Raw genomic sequence first — 16,843 nt, 5'->3', positions numbered from 1 at the left:
TTTGTTTACTGGGTCAACAAGGATGACTTTCCTATTACTCGTCTTGAAGAGCCCTGAGGGATTGTTTCATGTTATTTCATTATAGTATTTGCCACAAAATGAAATGCACAGTGTTTAGTGTTGTAGATTTGGCAAATGTTTAGGAAATGTCAGGATTTTTTTTTACAAAAATAAAATAAATAGAAAATAATATGCAAAATGAGTGTACTTGCATAAAAAATATGTAAAAATGAAAAATAAAAGTGTTTAATTCCCTTGGAGAATCTATCATTCTTATTACCAAAATGTAAGCTCAACTTAATACTAAATGTTCTGCATCGTGGTGAGCTGCCTAATTACACCATTTCTTTTGTCCGGAAAATGAAGATTTATTACAATTTGCTGCAGGATTGGCATCATTATCTTTTAGTCTTATTTTTTTTCCACTTCTGAATACGATGGAATTACAAAAATGTAAGGTTCTGAGTTGATAAATATAAACTGAAATGCCAGAAGTGCTGACACGTATTATTAGATCGGATCCTAGGGAGGACTTTGGGATAATTTTAGTAGGATTATTAATAACATAAGGACATACTGTGTCTAACGTAGGTGGCCGGTAGACATTGGACTGCTGGTCTACCTTCGAAAAACATCAGATTGCGCCAACATGTAATTCTATATACACTGGGGGAGATTTAACAAGAATGATGTTCCCATACGCCAGTCTTGATCCCCCTGGGATGGAGTGAGGTGCGCCTAATTCATTTAGGTGCATCTCTGGCCCACCATGCGCCAGAACCTCAAAATTACACTAGCTAAGACTTGAGCTATAACTTACTCCAGTTTCTAGTGTGCCCTCCTGCTAAGCCCAGCCACCTTCTCCTGCTAATTTAGAATAGTGACAAGAAGCTGAAAAAGTTGCAAATATGATGTGTGCCTTAATTTGCAACTTTTTAATGCCACAGTGGTGGCGTTAAAATATTGATAAATGTCCCTCGCTGCTTTACCTGGAGGAAGAACATGGTGTTAACCTGGAGGCATCACTATATACTTCCTTATATAGTCACCTTGGTCCTTGTCCTAACTTTTTTTTTTTTTGCCAAAACCTCGTCTTCGCCATCTTTGACTAGTCTTGGTCAAATTACAGTAGATGACCATGACTAATAATGACCTTTATAAGACCCATGATGGTTAAACTAGCTTTGCACAGTCGTCCCTTAATGATATTCAAATTTTTAATGCAGATTTTCCTTCCCTTTCTCACCGCTTTCTATTATGTCAGTCTTTACTGCAATTCTGGCATTCTATTCATGATCTAAAAGATCAGGGTGAATGCAGCTATAGATCCCTGCTATATTTTAAGTTTATGAAATTAATCACTTGATAGTCCTCCAAAGAGAATAATTTTATGTTATAAAGGTACTAGATGTATGATGCCAGTAACTCGATAATTCCCGCAGTAAATGATCACATCTCTATTAGCTTTTTATCTAATAGAGGTTGTCCAGGGTTTTTCTCAGCGGGTTAGATTTTTTGCATTGTGTTGCCGAGAACATAAAACTGGATGATTTCCTAATAACTCAGATGCTTGAAAAAAATATCATCTAAGATGTATGGCAGCGAGCGGTATTCTTCGGAACATCTAATAAACTGTGGCTTTCACTGAGATATTTTTAAACTCTTGCCTTTCAGGAAGCACGTTTCTCTCTTATGGTTTTATGATGTATGGGAGGTTCTCAGAGCGATGATACTCAGATGATTGCTGTATTTTTGGTAACACAGAGATCCTGCTATTGATCGGTCCATGCTGTGGTCTATTTCTTACAGATAACAAGATTGTCTCACATTTGCTGGTGGCTGAGCCAGAGAAGATCTATGCGATGCCTGACCCAACCATTCCCGATAGTGACATCAAGGCCCTCACTACCTTGTGTGACCTGGCTGACCGAGAGCTGGTTGTAATTATAGGATGGGCCAAACATATTCCAGGTATGACGATGTCTTCATAAACGTACTGTTACAGATATAGGGTATGGCGACACATTCAGGTTTCCTGATGCATTTTTGGAAGCCAAAATCAGGTATGGAGAGAAATTATAAGGACAGATACTACTCATCTTTTTTTAATTAATCCTTGGTTATAGCTTCCAAAATGGCATCAGAAAACCTGAAGTGTTTATACCCATATTGTAAAAAAAAATTTTGACTATTATCCTACCAGAAACCATCCTACTGCTATAGACTCACGAGGTGGTTTGACATGGTGCTCCACCACCAACCCTATGTGAGATGAGGTTTAATTGGTATTCTACTTCCTTGTGGGCATTGAAGATCAATGGAAAGAGTGTATAGGGTGGTGGAACAATTTTTTATTTCTTCTTGGGTTCTCTACCACCACAATATTCTTCTTTTTGTACAACTGCTATCTGAAACCCCTTTAAAGTACAATTTGATCTGGTCGATCATTGATTACATTAGATAAATGTTGGACAAACCTGCTGATTCAGTTGTGAAAAGCAAAAATCAAATTTGTATATCATAGTCCTGACAGTGGATGTCAAGGTAAAGAAGGACAAAGCAGTTTGAGTTCTACATGCCCTATCCTTTTGTTCTCAAGAAAGAAAAGCCACTGCCAGAGATGTCTGGCAGAAGCTTATTCCCTACCCTATTGAGTACACATGCACTCTTGGCCAAGCTGAGTGTGCTTATATATAGAGGGATCGAGACACATAGCTGTTGGCTAAAAGTGTGTTCGACCAACTCGAATGTGTAGGGCCAGCTTATTGCAGGCCAATGTTGATCATATGGATGGATCGACCAAACTTAGTACACCACTTTTGACTTCTCTAATATGGTTCTCAAGTAGCTAAACGAAAGTAGATCAATCGTGTGTGTATTACTTGTATATAAAACAAGCTTTTTATATAGTCACAGCTGTGAACACCGAATGCTAAATTAAATTGGCTCAAGACATTTCAAAAGAGATTTAGACTTTGGACAACCCCTTTTTAGACCTTCTTAATAGGGTTGTCCAACTATTAACATCACGGCAATCAGCTTAAATCTATTTTAGCAATGATTTCATTTCTCTGCGACCCCACCATAGGGGAAACAAAGTATTACACAGTTTTTATTGAAATCAATAGGTTCTCTGCACTACATGGACATGCTGGGTCCTCCCAAGGAAATTACACTCTTTTTAGTCATGTTCTATTCTGGCGCCTGATGAGGACCCTTTTTATTTACTCAGAATTCCTTCATAGGGTATTTGAGCATACATTTTCCACTAGAAATTCCGCTTACAGGCATTTCCATTTTATTTAGTTAAATGGCTCATACATAAACCCTAAAAATTCTGCAACATTTCTTTTAAAGAAGTCAAACGACCCCGCTGAGGCTCTACGTATGTGATTGTGGCTGTAATCTTCTGAACGGCAGCTGCTGTCTCCAATTCTCTGTTAAACCACTTTGCTCTTTTATTGTACAATAATATTTCGCAAACGGCTCCAAAACTTCAGGTTTTCCTACATACCGCAAATCTGTCACCTCCACGGCTTCACTCCTCTAAGGCAATCACAAGGGAGTGGAAGAAATAAAAGCTTTATTGGGATTTGTGGGCAGGAACATGCTTTCTACAACAGTCCCATCACTATCACTCCACAGTCACCACATAAATACTCAACACTCAGTACTTTGGGAACAGAAGAAGCAAACCAGATATAGCATTATATAGATGTGGCAGGACATCATTCCAAGATCAGCATCAGAATGAGAACAAGGGCTTTATTAAGGTGCTTAAAAAGTTTTAGTATTATTCTTTTATGTTCTTTTTCTCATCATTTAAATATGTCCACGATTTCAGTCTCTGTTTAATGTATACTCAGGGGACAACTTTAAATGTATACCTCCGACAAAGACTGTGTTGTATCCCACTGGAAACTGTTGGAATAGCATATCCTACCACCATACCTTTTTTCGCATTATACCAATGTAAACTGACCTGACTGAGGACAAAAGGAAAATCTTTCAGCGTCCATTGGGTTAATTACGTCCATTGGGTTACTTTATCGCAGGTATGCTCAACCTGCGGCCCTCCAGCTGTTGTAAAACTACAACTCCCACAATGCCCTGCTGTAGGATGATAGCTGTAGGCTGTTTGGGCATGCTGGGGGTTGTAGTTTTGCAACAGCTGGCGGGCCGCAGGTTGAGCATGCCTGCTTTATCGTCATAATCAGATCAGCTAAAAATTTGAATATTATTAGAGATGAGCGAATTTCTAAAAATTTGATTCGGCCGAATCACACATCCGATTAAATTTTTGTCTCTATCTCCCTCTCTCATGACTTTTCTATTGATTCTCCCGATCGAATCACACAAAAATTTGGATTCCTTAGAAACAGAATTTTTGGAACAGTTCAGATAGAATTTCCGAATTTCAGAATCAATTCGCTCATCTATAGTGGTAAACTAAAATCAGCAATTTGTGGCAAAGAGTAACGTGGTGTATGATATTCTCTAAAAAGGAACACAACGCAAACATGATTTACCCCTAACATTTTTGAAATCTTGTAAATTTTTAGTTTCTATATAAAGGGGAGGGCCAGTTTGTAAAAATCATTGCAAATAGGTCCTGGTCTTTTTCTTGTTTCACATACAACTGTACGTCACACAATAACTTACCCCCACCATGCATGAGAAGACACTAAGATCTGCACCTGTGTGCTGTGCACACATCATCACTAGATAGAAGTGGATCTCTCAAAATTCATTTATGGTTCAATTTGGCCAAATCGGTCGACAGATTTGATTCGGGTCTGAATTGATTCTACCCAAATTGAAAGTCCTCTGATTGGTCTGAAAATTTGTGTAGGACACTATAAACTTAAAGCCTTCTAGTATTCATATTTGTTCTCTTGTCCTTTTTTAATTAGTTTTCTCTCTCCCTCCCCTCTCCTTAATTCACCCCAATCGAATCACCAAAAGTTTGGATTTTAATCCAGTTCAAATCTTTATAAAATTTGTGTCAAGTCAAATAAATGTAAAAATCTATTTTCTCATCTCTAATCATCACTCGTCCCCCACAGCATCCAAAGCACTCAATAGGGCAGCAGTGATTCTATTCACCCATGTCATCTGTCTGTGCTGTTCCTGGACGGAACAGTTCATGAACTGTTCAGCGCATGCGCAGAAGAGGATCAGTCCAGGAGCATCACAGAGAGTGGTGACCTGAGTGAGTTTTACAAACAGGCCATCCCCTTTTACCATTTTTAGTATAAGGGTGTCCCTAAGCGGGCCATGGTGACCACATTACTACAAATTGCTGGTCTGTACCTGTACTTGCACGTTGAACCACGCAAGTACAGGTGCAGATTGGCAATCGGCGGTAATGCTCAAGCGGCCTAAGAAGTACATCCATGGCATTGTCCTTTTAAGTAAATATTCAATTACCCTAATTCTCACTCACCGTAGGGGTCGTTAAAACATTGGAATCTCTCGATAAATACAATTTAGGTGTTGGTACGTTGAACAGTTTGAGCAATGAGTTTCTGCTGAATTTAACTTCTGTCTGCCTCCCAAAACTAGTTTGTCTTCATGCGTTAGATGCTACAGTAATTTCTTTAATCAAATTGATGGAAGTCCCTTTCCCAGCCCCAACTGAAACCAATTTATTGGTCATGATACGCCAGCTATGTTGCTAACAGTCGTAACGAACTGTCAGGCAATATCGCAGTGGAGCTAATTTGAAGTCATTAGGTGTTCAGCGTTCGGGCAACAATTTGTTACAGCGGTTAGGAGCTCAGCTGACATTTCTGAATGGCTTTGTTCAGAGTTAGCACTAGACGAAGCCAAGCAAATTGTAAACTAATTTAAACATCAGTCTGCATTATACCTCACAGGCTTACTTTGTCTTACACTGTTTTCTAATAAAGAACCCAAATTAAGTCGGAGCCAGTTAAATAGGTGAGCTCCAGCTTTATCTCACTACATACAACCAGCAAATGTAAATGGAACAATCATGCAGAAAGTCACACACCAAGCAAGAGCCCAGAACTTGCATTCACTTTGATTAGGATGTGCAGCCCTGATAGAACAAGACACAAACACACCGGCTGTTGCCGAGGCTTGAAATCAGCTTTCGCGGCCTGTGCGCACACAGAAAGCCATTAGATTGCTTTGGGTACTCACATTGGTTTTGTTTAAAGGCGGGCGCAGCGGCTGGAGCACGTAACGTTCGGGGCGAGACGTAGATCTTTTCAGACACAATGTCCAACTCGATAAATATTTATCTGCCCGGATCCCCTGCTGTTTAAATTGCAACCCTCTTACAGTATTTAGCCAGATTTTCTCATCCGAAATCAATGCAGGTGGAGGCTGAAGAAACTTCACTGTGCAACACAGCGAAGATGTTGGTGGAAGTTGGAGTAAAGAGCAAAAAAAATGATATACCGCTACTTGATAAATTGTCATAGGTTGCACAAAAGTTTTATTGACTGCATTGCATTTTTTCTTGGTTAAGCCCTTTGTCCAGATTATCTTCTAAGAAGTTCCTTAATCTTCTTTTCAAAGTAACCCCTGACCCTTCAAATATACTTGTAAGATATACAGTATGTAGCTTTAGGAATATACTTGGATTGGGGTACAGTATGGTTTAGGTTGGTCAAGGTACAGGGTTTAGGTTGGTCAAAATAAGGTAACAAATTGTGTAAGCAATCAGATAAGTTTTCTTATGTCTGAATCGGGTGACATTGAGTGAAGAGCTAAGGGTGATGTCTGGCAAAGACCCTTCTAGTATGATCCCTATCAGACATTTTTCCACTCTATTATTTTAAAGAGAGTCTGTCAGCAGAAAATTTACTGGTGAACCCGGGGCAAAGTCTTGTAGGGCTAGTTCAGCTGAATGTAATGATACCTTTCACTTAGCGATCTGATGCTTCATTCTGGAGAAAAAGTACTTTGAATCCACGTTCAAATGAGCAGTTACGTGCACAGATGGCAGACTCAAGGCATTCTGTGCATTCTTGCTCCTCTTGCTTCCTCTGCCAGCTCCTCCCTCTCCTTCCTGAGTGACAGGGCCAGATTCCTGCATAGTCATCTCACCTGACCTGTCAACCAAGAAGTTTAGGGAGGGGCTGACAGAGAAAGCAGGAGGAGCAAGGGTGCATAGAGTGGCTTGGATTCGCCCTGTGAAGGTGGAGTCCACACTTCATGGCATCACCTTCTATGGTGGTCATAGGTGTGAAGAGATTCCACCCACTGAGGAATATATGAGATCGGTGGGTTTTTCAGGTCCTTTTTAAAAAAAAATATTGATTTTTCCTTGTTACCCTGCTTAAAGGCTGCATTCACGTTGCACAAATGTTGGGCAAACCTGCCAATTTCCATATGATCATCTAACATGTATGGAGCTATAAGAACTTTCCCCGGATTGTGGATGCTGGGAAAATAAGGATTGATGAGTTACATTAAACCATGCCCAATCCTTTCATGTCAAGGAGTCTTAAAATGGCTTATTCCTCTCTCCCTATTGGGTAAAATTGCTCACATGGCCAACCTGAGCTTACATATGTATTGGATGTCAAAAGAAATAGCTGTTGATGGACAGTTGTCCACATTTATTCTTCAGACCAGCTTTTTTAGAATTTTTTTAAACTATTTATAATATTTAAAAGCAATATTTCTTCATTGTTATTGAGAATATTGAAATCTATTTGTACGAATCCTTACCCCTGTAGAAAGAAAAATTCCTCTTAGCGTCAACAGATCGACAATTGCTTATACGCCCCTGTTCTACACATGATCAATTCTTAGAAAAACAAGTAACAATACCAACAGATTTTTAAGTTCCGTTCATAGAAAATAAAGGAATTTTCCCATTCAATGAGTAGCCTTGGAAACGGCTGTTGCCCATTTGACCCCATTTATGTTAAGAGACTAAATAGAAAAAGAGAACAATTCTTCTCTGTGCTTTTTGATAAGGGAAGGTCAGCGATATAATCTGTGCTGTGCACTATTTAGCCACAGATGACAAAAATCAAATTGCAGTGGGGTCTCGACATGCTAAAGGGCAAATGTGATGAGCATGGAGTCAGATTCTGGGCCGTTCATGAGTGACGGGGAAACGTGACACAACCGGGCTGACAAAGCTGATGATTGACAATAAGAGATATGCGGCAGCAGTTTGTATGTGTTTCACTAAATGCTATATAAATTATCATTAATCCCAATATAATAGACAATACAGTCTAGAAACACATGTAACCTGTATAAAATAACTCAGGTGACCAAGGTCTTCCACGATAATGCTTACACTTTGATGTAGACATAATGAAAGTAGCTACTTCTGTCCAATGTAATATCTTGTGAACAGAGAACAACCATGATCATATGTTAGCCTTCCTGTAGTCATTAAATGGACATCCGCACATGTATGGAGTGGGGTTACTCAGCCCAATATGGTGTGCTCGTCAAGTTGGGGTACCAAATTGATAGTTTTGGATAATTTTCTCGCTTCTTCTCATCCTCACATCTAGAGGGGTTGTCCAGGATTTTACTGTTGATGGTCTATCTTCTGGATAGGCCATTAATATCTGACTAGTGCGGCTCTGACATCCCGTACCCCCACCAATCAGCCGTTTCAGGGCAAGGAATTGACAGAAAACCACCAGGAGTGGAGCCTGCGGCTTAATTTGACTCAACATGGGAAACCTCACCCGGCCCAGACTAGGAAAGGATTGACAGTTTGATAGCTCTTTCTCGATTCTGTGCGTGGTGGTGCATGGACCCTCTAAAAAATTATATGCGAAGGCCTGCAGGTGAGCTGACCCTGAAAAACATTATATGCATGGGTCTGCAGGTGAGCTGACCCTGTAAAAGATTGTAGGTGAGGGCCTGCTTGTGAGCTGACCCTGTAAAAAATTATATGCGAGGGCCTTCAGGTGAGCTGACCCTGTAAAAGATAGTAGGTGAAGGCCTGCTGGTGAGCTGACCCTGTAAAAAATTATATGCGAGGGCCTGCTTGTGATCTGATCCTGTAAAACATTATATGCAAGGGCCTGCTGGGGAGCTGACCCTCTAAAAAATTATATGCGAGGACCTTTAGGTGAGCTGACCCTGTAAATAGGCATGTTCATTTTTATAAGAGTCAACCTGTCAGCATTTTCAGTTGACAGGCGGATACGCCTATTTGTTATAATGCCACCAGCAGCACTAAATACTCGCTCAGACAAAACGCTGGCGGCAGGGCAGGCCAGCACCTCAAAGGCGTAGAGTGCCAGTTCGTGCCACGTGTCCAGCTTGGACACCCAGTAGTTGTGAGGCACTTTGGGATCATTGAGGACGCTGACACGGTCTCCTATGTACTCCTTCACCATCTTCCAAAAATTTTCCCTCCTTGTGACACTAGGCCGCACATCAGGGTGAGGGTGGTGGCGGGGTGTCATGAAACTGTCCCAGGCTTTTTCAACAAGGATCTACTGGTATTGCACCATTTTGGTCAACCTCTTCACCAGAGGAATGAGAGACGAGAAGTTCTCTTTGCAGCGGGGTCGAGAAGGGTGAACAACCAGTAATCCGTGTTGTCTAAAATGTGTATAATGCTTGGGTCTTGGGAAAGGCAGCCTAACATGAAGCCAGCCATGTGTGCCAGAGTACCAACAGGCAAGACTTCGCTGTCGTCATCTGGAGGATCACTCTCAATCTCCTCATCCTCTTCCTCCTCTTCTGCCCACCCATGCAGAACAGATGGAATTACATTTCCATGGGTACTTCCCTCTGTAGCGGAGGCAACCGTCTCCTGCTCCTCCTCCTCCTCTTCATCGTCCAATTCGCGCTGAGAAGACGAACTGAGGGTGGTCTGGCTATTTCCCTGTGTAATCTCTTCCCCCATTTCCACCTCTTCCACATGCAAAGCGTCATCCTTAAGAAGTGGGATGGTTACACTAATAATAGCGTTATTGCTACTTACCATCTGTGTTGATTCCTCAAAGTTTCTTAAAACCTCACAGAGGTCAGACATCCATGCCCACTCCTCGCTTGTAAATAGCGGAAGCTGACTGCAAAGGCGACGACCATGTTGCAGCTGGTATTCCACTACTGCCCTCTGCTGCTCACAAAGCCTGGCCAACATGTGGAACGTCGAGTTCCAGTATGTGCTCACATCGCACAACAGCCGATAAGCTGGCAATTTCAAGCGCTGCTGCAGCATTGACAGACCGGCTGAAGCTGTCGATGACTTGTGGAAATGTGCACACACGCAGCACACGCAGTGCACCTTCACCAGTAGCTCAGGGAAATTGGGGTAGGTTTTGAGAAACCGCTGAACCACTAAGTTTAAGACGTGGATTAGGCATAGGATGTGTGTGAGTTGCCTAGCTCCAAAGCCGCCACCAAGTTACGGCCATTATCAGACACAACCATGCCTGGCTCTAGGTTGAGTGGCGAGAGCCACAGCTCAGTCTGGTCTCTTATCTCCTGCCACAGCTCTGCGGCGGTGTGCTGTTTGTCCCCTAAGCATATCAGCTTCAGCTTGGCCTGTTGCCGCTTCCCCACTGCAGTGCTACACTGCTTCCAGCTACCGACTGATGACTGACTAGTGCTGCACGCGGATAATTTGGAGGTGGAAATGGAGGAGGAAGCGGAGGAGGAGAAGTGAAGGTTGGAGCCACTAACGTAGGTGCTGGCGGAAACCCTGATCGACATAGGGCCCGCAATTCTTGACTTGCTCCCGGCCTCCACAACATTCACCCAGTGTGCCGTCAGTGAAATGTAGCGTCCCTGGCCGAATGCACTCATCCATATGTCCATGGTTAAGTGGACCTTCCCAGAAACGTGCAGGGCGGAGACTCAAGCATTGCGCTCAAGCACATGTGGTATTCGGCCAAATACCGCCATGTGCCAAGCATCGAGATGCTTGAGTCGAACAGGTGTTCGACCGAGCATGCTCGATCATCACTAGTCTACACCATTCAAATGAAAGAGTAGTCTATCCCTTATTATGAGCTAGTTCCATCTGATTACTTTCGATTACCTACTTCCCTTTAGTTTGCATCTGTGATGGAAGGTGCCTATTCACACCCGTTTCTTTGGAATTAGCAGACCATCTTATGTTCATGTGGAAAAAAGGTAGTTAAGAGCAACACGGTTGTCACTAATACTGATAGAATGGAAAAGTCCTCATGGGTCTTCTCTAACCCATATCATGAAGGTCCAAAAAGATGCTGATGTCTTCTGCTTTTCTTTTTACATCTTTTTTTTTTATATGCGTGGAAGTGCCCCAGCATTTCTCTGGTGACAAGAATCAGGGGAAAGAAGGGTCGGCCATGTTGGATTGCAACATTCTTGATCCATTTGTTCTCAAAGGAGATAAGCCATTACTAGAGTTGTCCGGCGGTAGCTTACACCCCTTCACCCCATTGATAACTCATTCACATTCCAGGGAGCCAACAGTGGATGGGTATAAGGATAGGGGGAATCGTGAGAAATAGCTGTCAGCCAAAAGAGCATTTAGATGACAGCTATCTAAGGTACTTAACACTTACTCTACTTGTGCTAGTAATTTATATTGCAACATAATTAGTTCAAATTGAATGTTCATAAATTTAACTCAACAATCTCCACCAATTATTTTCACATTTTTTATGGGGTTTTCAATCAATGAAACATTGTCTGGCACTTGCCATACCAGGCATGGAGGTAATACAAATCAAGGAGGGACTATGGAGAATCGGCATTGTGGTGGCTTTTCTTTAATAATATTCAAATAACAAAAAAGATATAAAAGGTAAAGGCAAGGAGAAAAATACATATCCCGCTGCCTTTATCGGCAAATAGAATTAGTCAGGCTGAATTTATAAATCAAGTAAATGGAAAGTATTTTGTTGAGAAGCATGGCTAGGCCTTATCTAAGGTTCGAAGCTCTTCACAATAGCATTAGGGAAACGTTTGACTTTAGTTAGAGAAGCGTAAGGACACAAGAACAGATGGTGGTGGCCTAATAGCCCTTCTTAAGAATGACAGTGCCCCACCATTAGCTTCCTTTTCTATCCATGGAAATTGCTCATACCTTTCTATCTGCCGGAGTCTTTTTTTTCTCTCAATATCTTTCAATTTCACCTGCGCTTGTATAAGCGCATGCTAACGCACTATGATTGAGTTGTAAAATGCAACCCTGTCTCCTTTAATCTCTTTTATGTAGATATGGAGGCTCTGGGAACATGTTATTCTTGTTTTTTCTTCCTATCGCCACTGTTGGTATGTCAGTGTATACAAGGCCACGTCAAAGGTTGAAGCTATGTTTTACAGGGATTGATAAGGAGATTAGTTGCCCTTCATGCAGATATCCATTGCTATTATTTGTGTAAGATTATAATATTCACATCTGACTTTGTTAGCCGATATTTAAGGGTCTGATACGGTTTGTAATCCTCTGTAGAGGACCTATATGTGTTATATACTATACATGAGAGATACAGTGATAGAGGAGACTAGTTGATAGAGTTGAGAGAATTCCTTAAAATTTGATTCGGGTCAGATTCATCCAAAACACCCATCCGATTCGATTTGGGTCCCGTTTTTTTCAGGTCTCTCTCATTCTCCTATCTCTCTAACTCCCTAAATTCAGATTAGGTAGAATCAGAACTATTAAACATTAAACATTTTGGCCGAATTCAGAATTTTAAGAATCAATTTGCTCATCTCTACTAGTAGATATCGTTAGGATATCCAATAGTTTACTGTTACAGCGCAATATCTAACACAAAAAACTTGAAACACCTGCACCGACCCAGATTAAAAGTGATTGAAGGGGCTGCAGAGCTCCAGCAAGTGGCATCTTGTAGTGGTTGTGCCTAATACTACAGTTCTCCATGCATGGGATTGAGTTGCAGCACCAGGCACAACCACTACAAAAAGTATGGAGCTGTGCCTAATAAACAATAAGGTTATGTGATGCTTGCCTGAGTGCCTCAGCCCCTTTCATTTTCTGATTGATAAGGAGTACCAGAAGTTGGAGTCTCACCAATCTTATACTGATGACTTAGAAGACCCCTTTAAAAAAAGCATTATATTAAAAAGGTGGTCAAGACTTGATTGCCCCACCAGAGAAACCACCAGTGGGCCTATGTTCTGATGCAGTAATGAGCCTTAAATGTCCAGTAGAAGACAACTGGACTTGAGGTAGATGTTGAAGCCTAATACTGATCACTTGGGTCGCATTCACAGTCATGCAGGCTCCTAAACTTAATTTTAGCACGTAGCTTACTATAGTTAGTGATTTGAATTTTGGGAAATTTAGGCATTACACCATATGCTTCAATGCAAGTGAAAAATCAACATAAATCCTGGGGTGGAATTGAGTGAAGCATTGTAGTAGAAGAGCTTGACTTACTTGAAAAGGGCCTCTGTTGACTGTTTTTTTTTAGTATAATGAATACAGTTTTGGGCTGTAAAGCAGGTTTTTACCCAATACCAGTACAAAATAATTGTAGTAAAGCAATGTATTTGTAAAGAAGCTCAACATTTTTATGCTGGTATGCTCAAGACTATGGGGTGAGATTTAACTTAATTGGAAAGTAGATGACCAGCATCCGAATTGTTGCAGTAATGACACATTTCTCGCCCACTGATCAAAAATGTCATTTTACAATTCTTAGTCCAAGGACACTGGCACATTTCCGCTTGGCCACTAACCCTGCAAGGGTTAAGCAAGTGGAGCTCCACGGAGGGTGAATTATGTCGGAGGATATTGAAAAAGATTTGATTGAGGCCAGATCACAATTTTGGAATGACTTTAACACCACTCTTGTAATGTAAGTGTCTAATTGACATTCAGAAAAATGTTCAGTGTCCACTGGTCCTAAATGGAGGCAGGAAACATTAAGCTCTTAAAGATCTTCATAACAGGAAGATAACGGAACAGAATGTTCTTTCAAATGATTCCATGCTTGAGAAAATACTAAGTAGACAGAGGAATTCAACTTTCCCCCGTTTCAGGTGGAGAAAAAAAAATCTCCATGTAAAACATTAATTGAAATAAATCCAACCCCAAATTGGTAGTTTCCCAATTTGTTCCGACAATTGCACATCACTAGATTGAACAATGTCTCCCGTAGAAGCCGAATGACGAGGCTGGTTTTGTAATTTGATCGAAAGCTGTTTTGCCTGAGAATATTTTATTTTTGGATTATTATGAATTCAATCAGAGTGTTTTGAATATTTCAGCACTAACATTAATGTTTTATGAAGCATTATTGTTGAAGAGCCGCCTTTACGAAGGACAATATTGAAGCATTTATAGGAGAGACAATTTCTTGTAGGACTATTTTAAGCTGGCTGGCTGAGCAGAAGCCATATTTGCTCTGCAAATTGCAGATCTGTAAGACGGCGCTGTAAGAATTCTTAAATTGGTTGTCTCAGAAATGTCTGACAGAGTACTATGGGACAACACTTTGTCCATGCAACTTAACATATCTACTTCCACTCTTTGAGAGATTCTCTGTGTTCAGTAAGCTTCAATTTCTATGGTCAAACTCCTATTCAATAGATAAATATAGGATGTGCATAAAGTTTTAGTGTCAGCTTCTATTGTTCAAATGCCCAAATCCCTCTATATGTGTTGAAGAGCTTAGCAGTCCTCATAATTGCTATATAAGCTATTAATATTTGAAGGTCCATTTTAGGTTGGCCCTATTCCTTCTTCTTTATTTGAGCTTACAGCCAGGATAGAAATCAAGCATGTTCAGAACAATACAAATATTGCATTGCCCTTCTCTTCTACAAGGGATGGAACCTCCTATCTGGATAGCAAGAGGTTAGTGTGGGCAAGCATTTTAAAATCTGCTGTGGTGGCCGTTGTATTTTCTCTGTCTTGACACATTCTTGTCCAAACCAACCCAATGGGCACATTTTCTTTCTCTCCATTTAGTCCTCCAGTCTGGGTAAGGGGGGTTGGGTGTGGAGAAACACCATATTGAGGCCTCATTTTTTGTTGTTACTATAGAGATTATTCTACACTGTAGGTCTCTGTCTTGATGCATACTCAGTCTGTAGTTTGCTCCTACATGAGATGGGTCCTAGTGTCTTGGTAAGGGGATGGATGTGAACAAGCACCATGTTTCAGGACATAATTTTAATTTTTCCTGTGTTGACCCTACTTCTTTGTAGATGCTTGCCTTGATTTGGGTGTAAACAAGCACCATGTTAATGACCACTTTGTAGATCCCTGTCTTGATACTCGGTCTACAATCCTAAGTGTCACACTGCCCTTACCTCCTACAAATGATGGGTCCTCCTGTCTTGGTAGGTGAATTGGAAGTAAACAAGCACCATTTTAAGGATCACTTTTTGGATTATTGCTATAGTGGTCATTATACTGTATGGATGCATACATGGTCATACTGCCTTCTCTGGTGCAAGGGGTGGGCTCTTCTGTCTTGGTATGTGGGTTGAGTGTGAAAAAGCACAATATTGAGGACCTCTTTTTTTTTATTTTATGGTGGCCATACTAGTCTTTGCTTAACTTTAGGTCATGCAACTATAGTTTAAAATGTACATTATATGTTCAGTGAGTGGTTCTCCTAGGTGTGCTCAGAATGGGTATCACTCAGTACTGGGTTCCTCTTCTGAGGCATAGTTTGATATACAGAGTATCCTATCAGGCCAGCATTAGTGAATATACAGGCAAAATACCACATTATTAGCTAATATCTCAGTGGTTAGCACTGGTGCCTTGCAGCGCTGGAATCCTATCAAGGACAACATCTGCATGGAGTTTGTATATTCTCCCCGTATTTGCATGGGTTTCCTCCAGGTATTCTGGTTTCTAACCACACTCCAAAGACATACTGATAGGGAACTTAGATTGTGAGCACCACTGGGGACAGTTGGATGCTAATGTCTGTAGAGCGCTGCGGAATATAGTAGCGCTATATAAGTACTTAAAATAAATAAATCTTATCATTTAATACGACACAACATGAGTTAGTAACCTAAATGTAAAGACCCCATGTGAACTATCTGATCTGAGGCTGCCTGACTGTGTCACAATTCAACCCCCTACATCCATCTGTTTGCAGCCCATTGCCCCCCCCCCCCCCCGTTATCTCTCCCAGACAATCTTTAAATGAATGTGTGTCTATCACAGCCTCAGAATGACACTCTAGAGATATTGATTAATAGTTGCCTGAAGCTCCTTTTAGCAAATCAAATTTTCACTTTTAGCAAAGAATTCACCTCCGATTTATTCAGCAAAGTGTAATGCACTAAATTGACTTTGACATTCAGGGGAAATGGCTGCAAACCCACAGAGGGGTGGAAAGGGATATAAATTCTTTGGGAGCAGAAAATTTAGCGCTCAAGCTGGTATCTCAGTATGAAACTTCAGAATCTGATTTAAACCCTGCGCTTCGAAATACAATTCTAATAACAATGATTTTTTTTTCTAGCACTTCAGTTACTGCTACAGTTTTTTTTTTACAGATAGATAGATAATAGATAGATAGATAGGTAGATAGATAAATCTGTTCCTATGGCACACACGTGCTTCCCTACTCTTACAGGCCCAGCACGCACACCCTAATCTTAACCAGCCAATGACTGGCTAACCTAGGGTACTCCCCTATGGGTAGGTCCTTGAGCAATAAGGTCTTTTGAGATGTTCCGTCCTTGCAAAAGTGCTCTGGCCTATTGTCTGCCCGTATACCGACCTGTGCCTGTTTACCTGTATTGATACCCATTTCCTGACCTGACCTCTGCCTGTTTACTGTGTTGATCCAACGCTGCCTGCCCTGTCCTCTGACCTGTTACCATATTGTATTTACTTCTCCAGCGCCGACTTTGGCCTGTCTCTATGATTATGCCTCATCCC

General features: G+C 41.1%; 1 protein-coding gene across 9 annotated transcripts in view; it reads left to right on the top strand.

The window, feature by feature from the left end:
- Nucleotides 1-16,843, top strand: part of ESRRG (estrogen related receptor gamma) — a 911,602-nt gene that overhangs the window by 852,840 nt on the left and 41,919 nt on the right. For all 9 annotated transcript variants that reach the window (XM_040430440.1, XM_040430436.1, XM_040430438.1 and 6 more), the window contains one exon: nucleotides 1,810-1,971. In XM_040430440.1, the coding sequence (XP_040286374.1) occupies nucleotides 1,810-1,971 (162 nt within the window). The remainder of the gene's footprint in view (nucleotides 1-1,809; nucleotides 1,972-16,843) is intronic.

The sequence above is a fragment of the Bufo bufo genome, chromosome 4 (assembly GCF_905171765.1).
Source record: "Bufo bufo chromosome 4, aBufBuf1.1, whole genome shotgun sequence".
In the NCBI taxonomy this organism is placed as follows: Eukaryota; Metazoa; Chordata; class Amphibia; order Anura; family Bufonidae; genus Bufo; species Bufo bufo.
The sequence above is the reverse complement of the archived record's forward strand: the minus strand, read 5'-3'. Positions and strand labels throughout refer to the sequence as shown.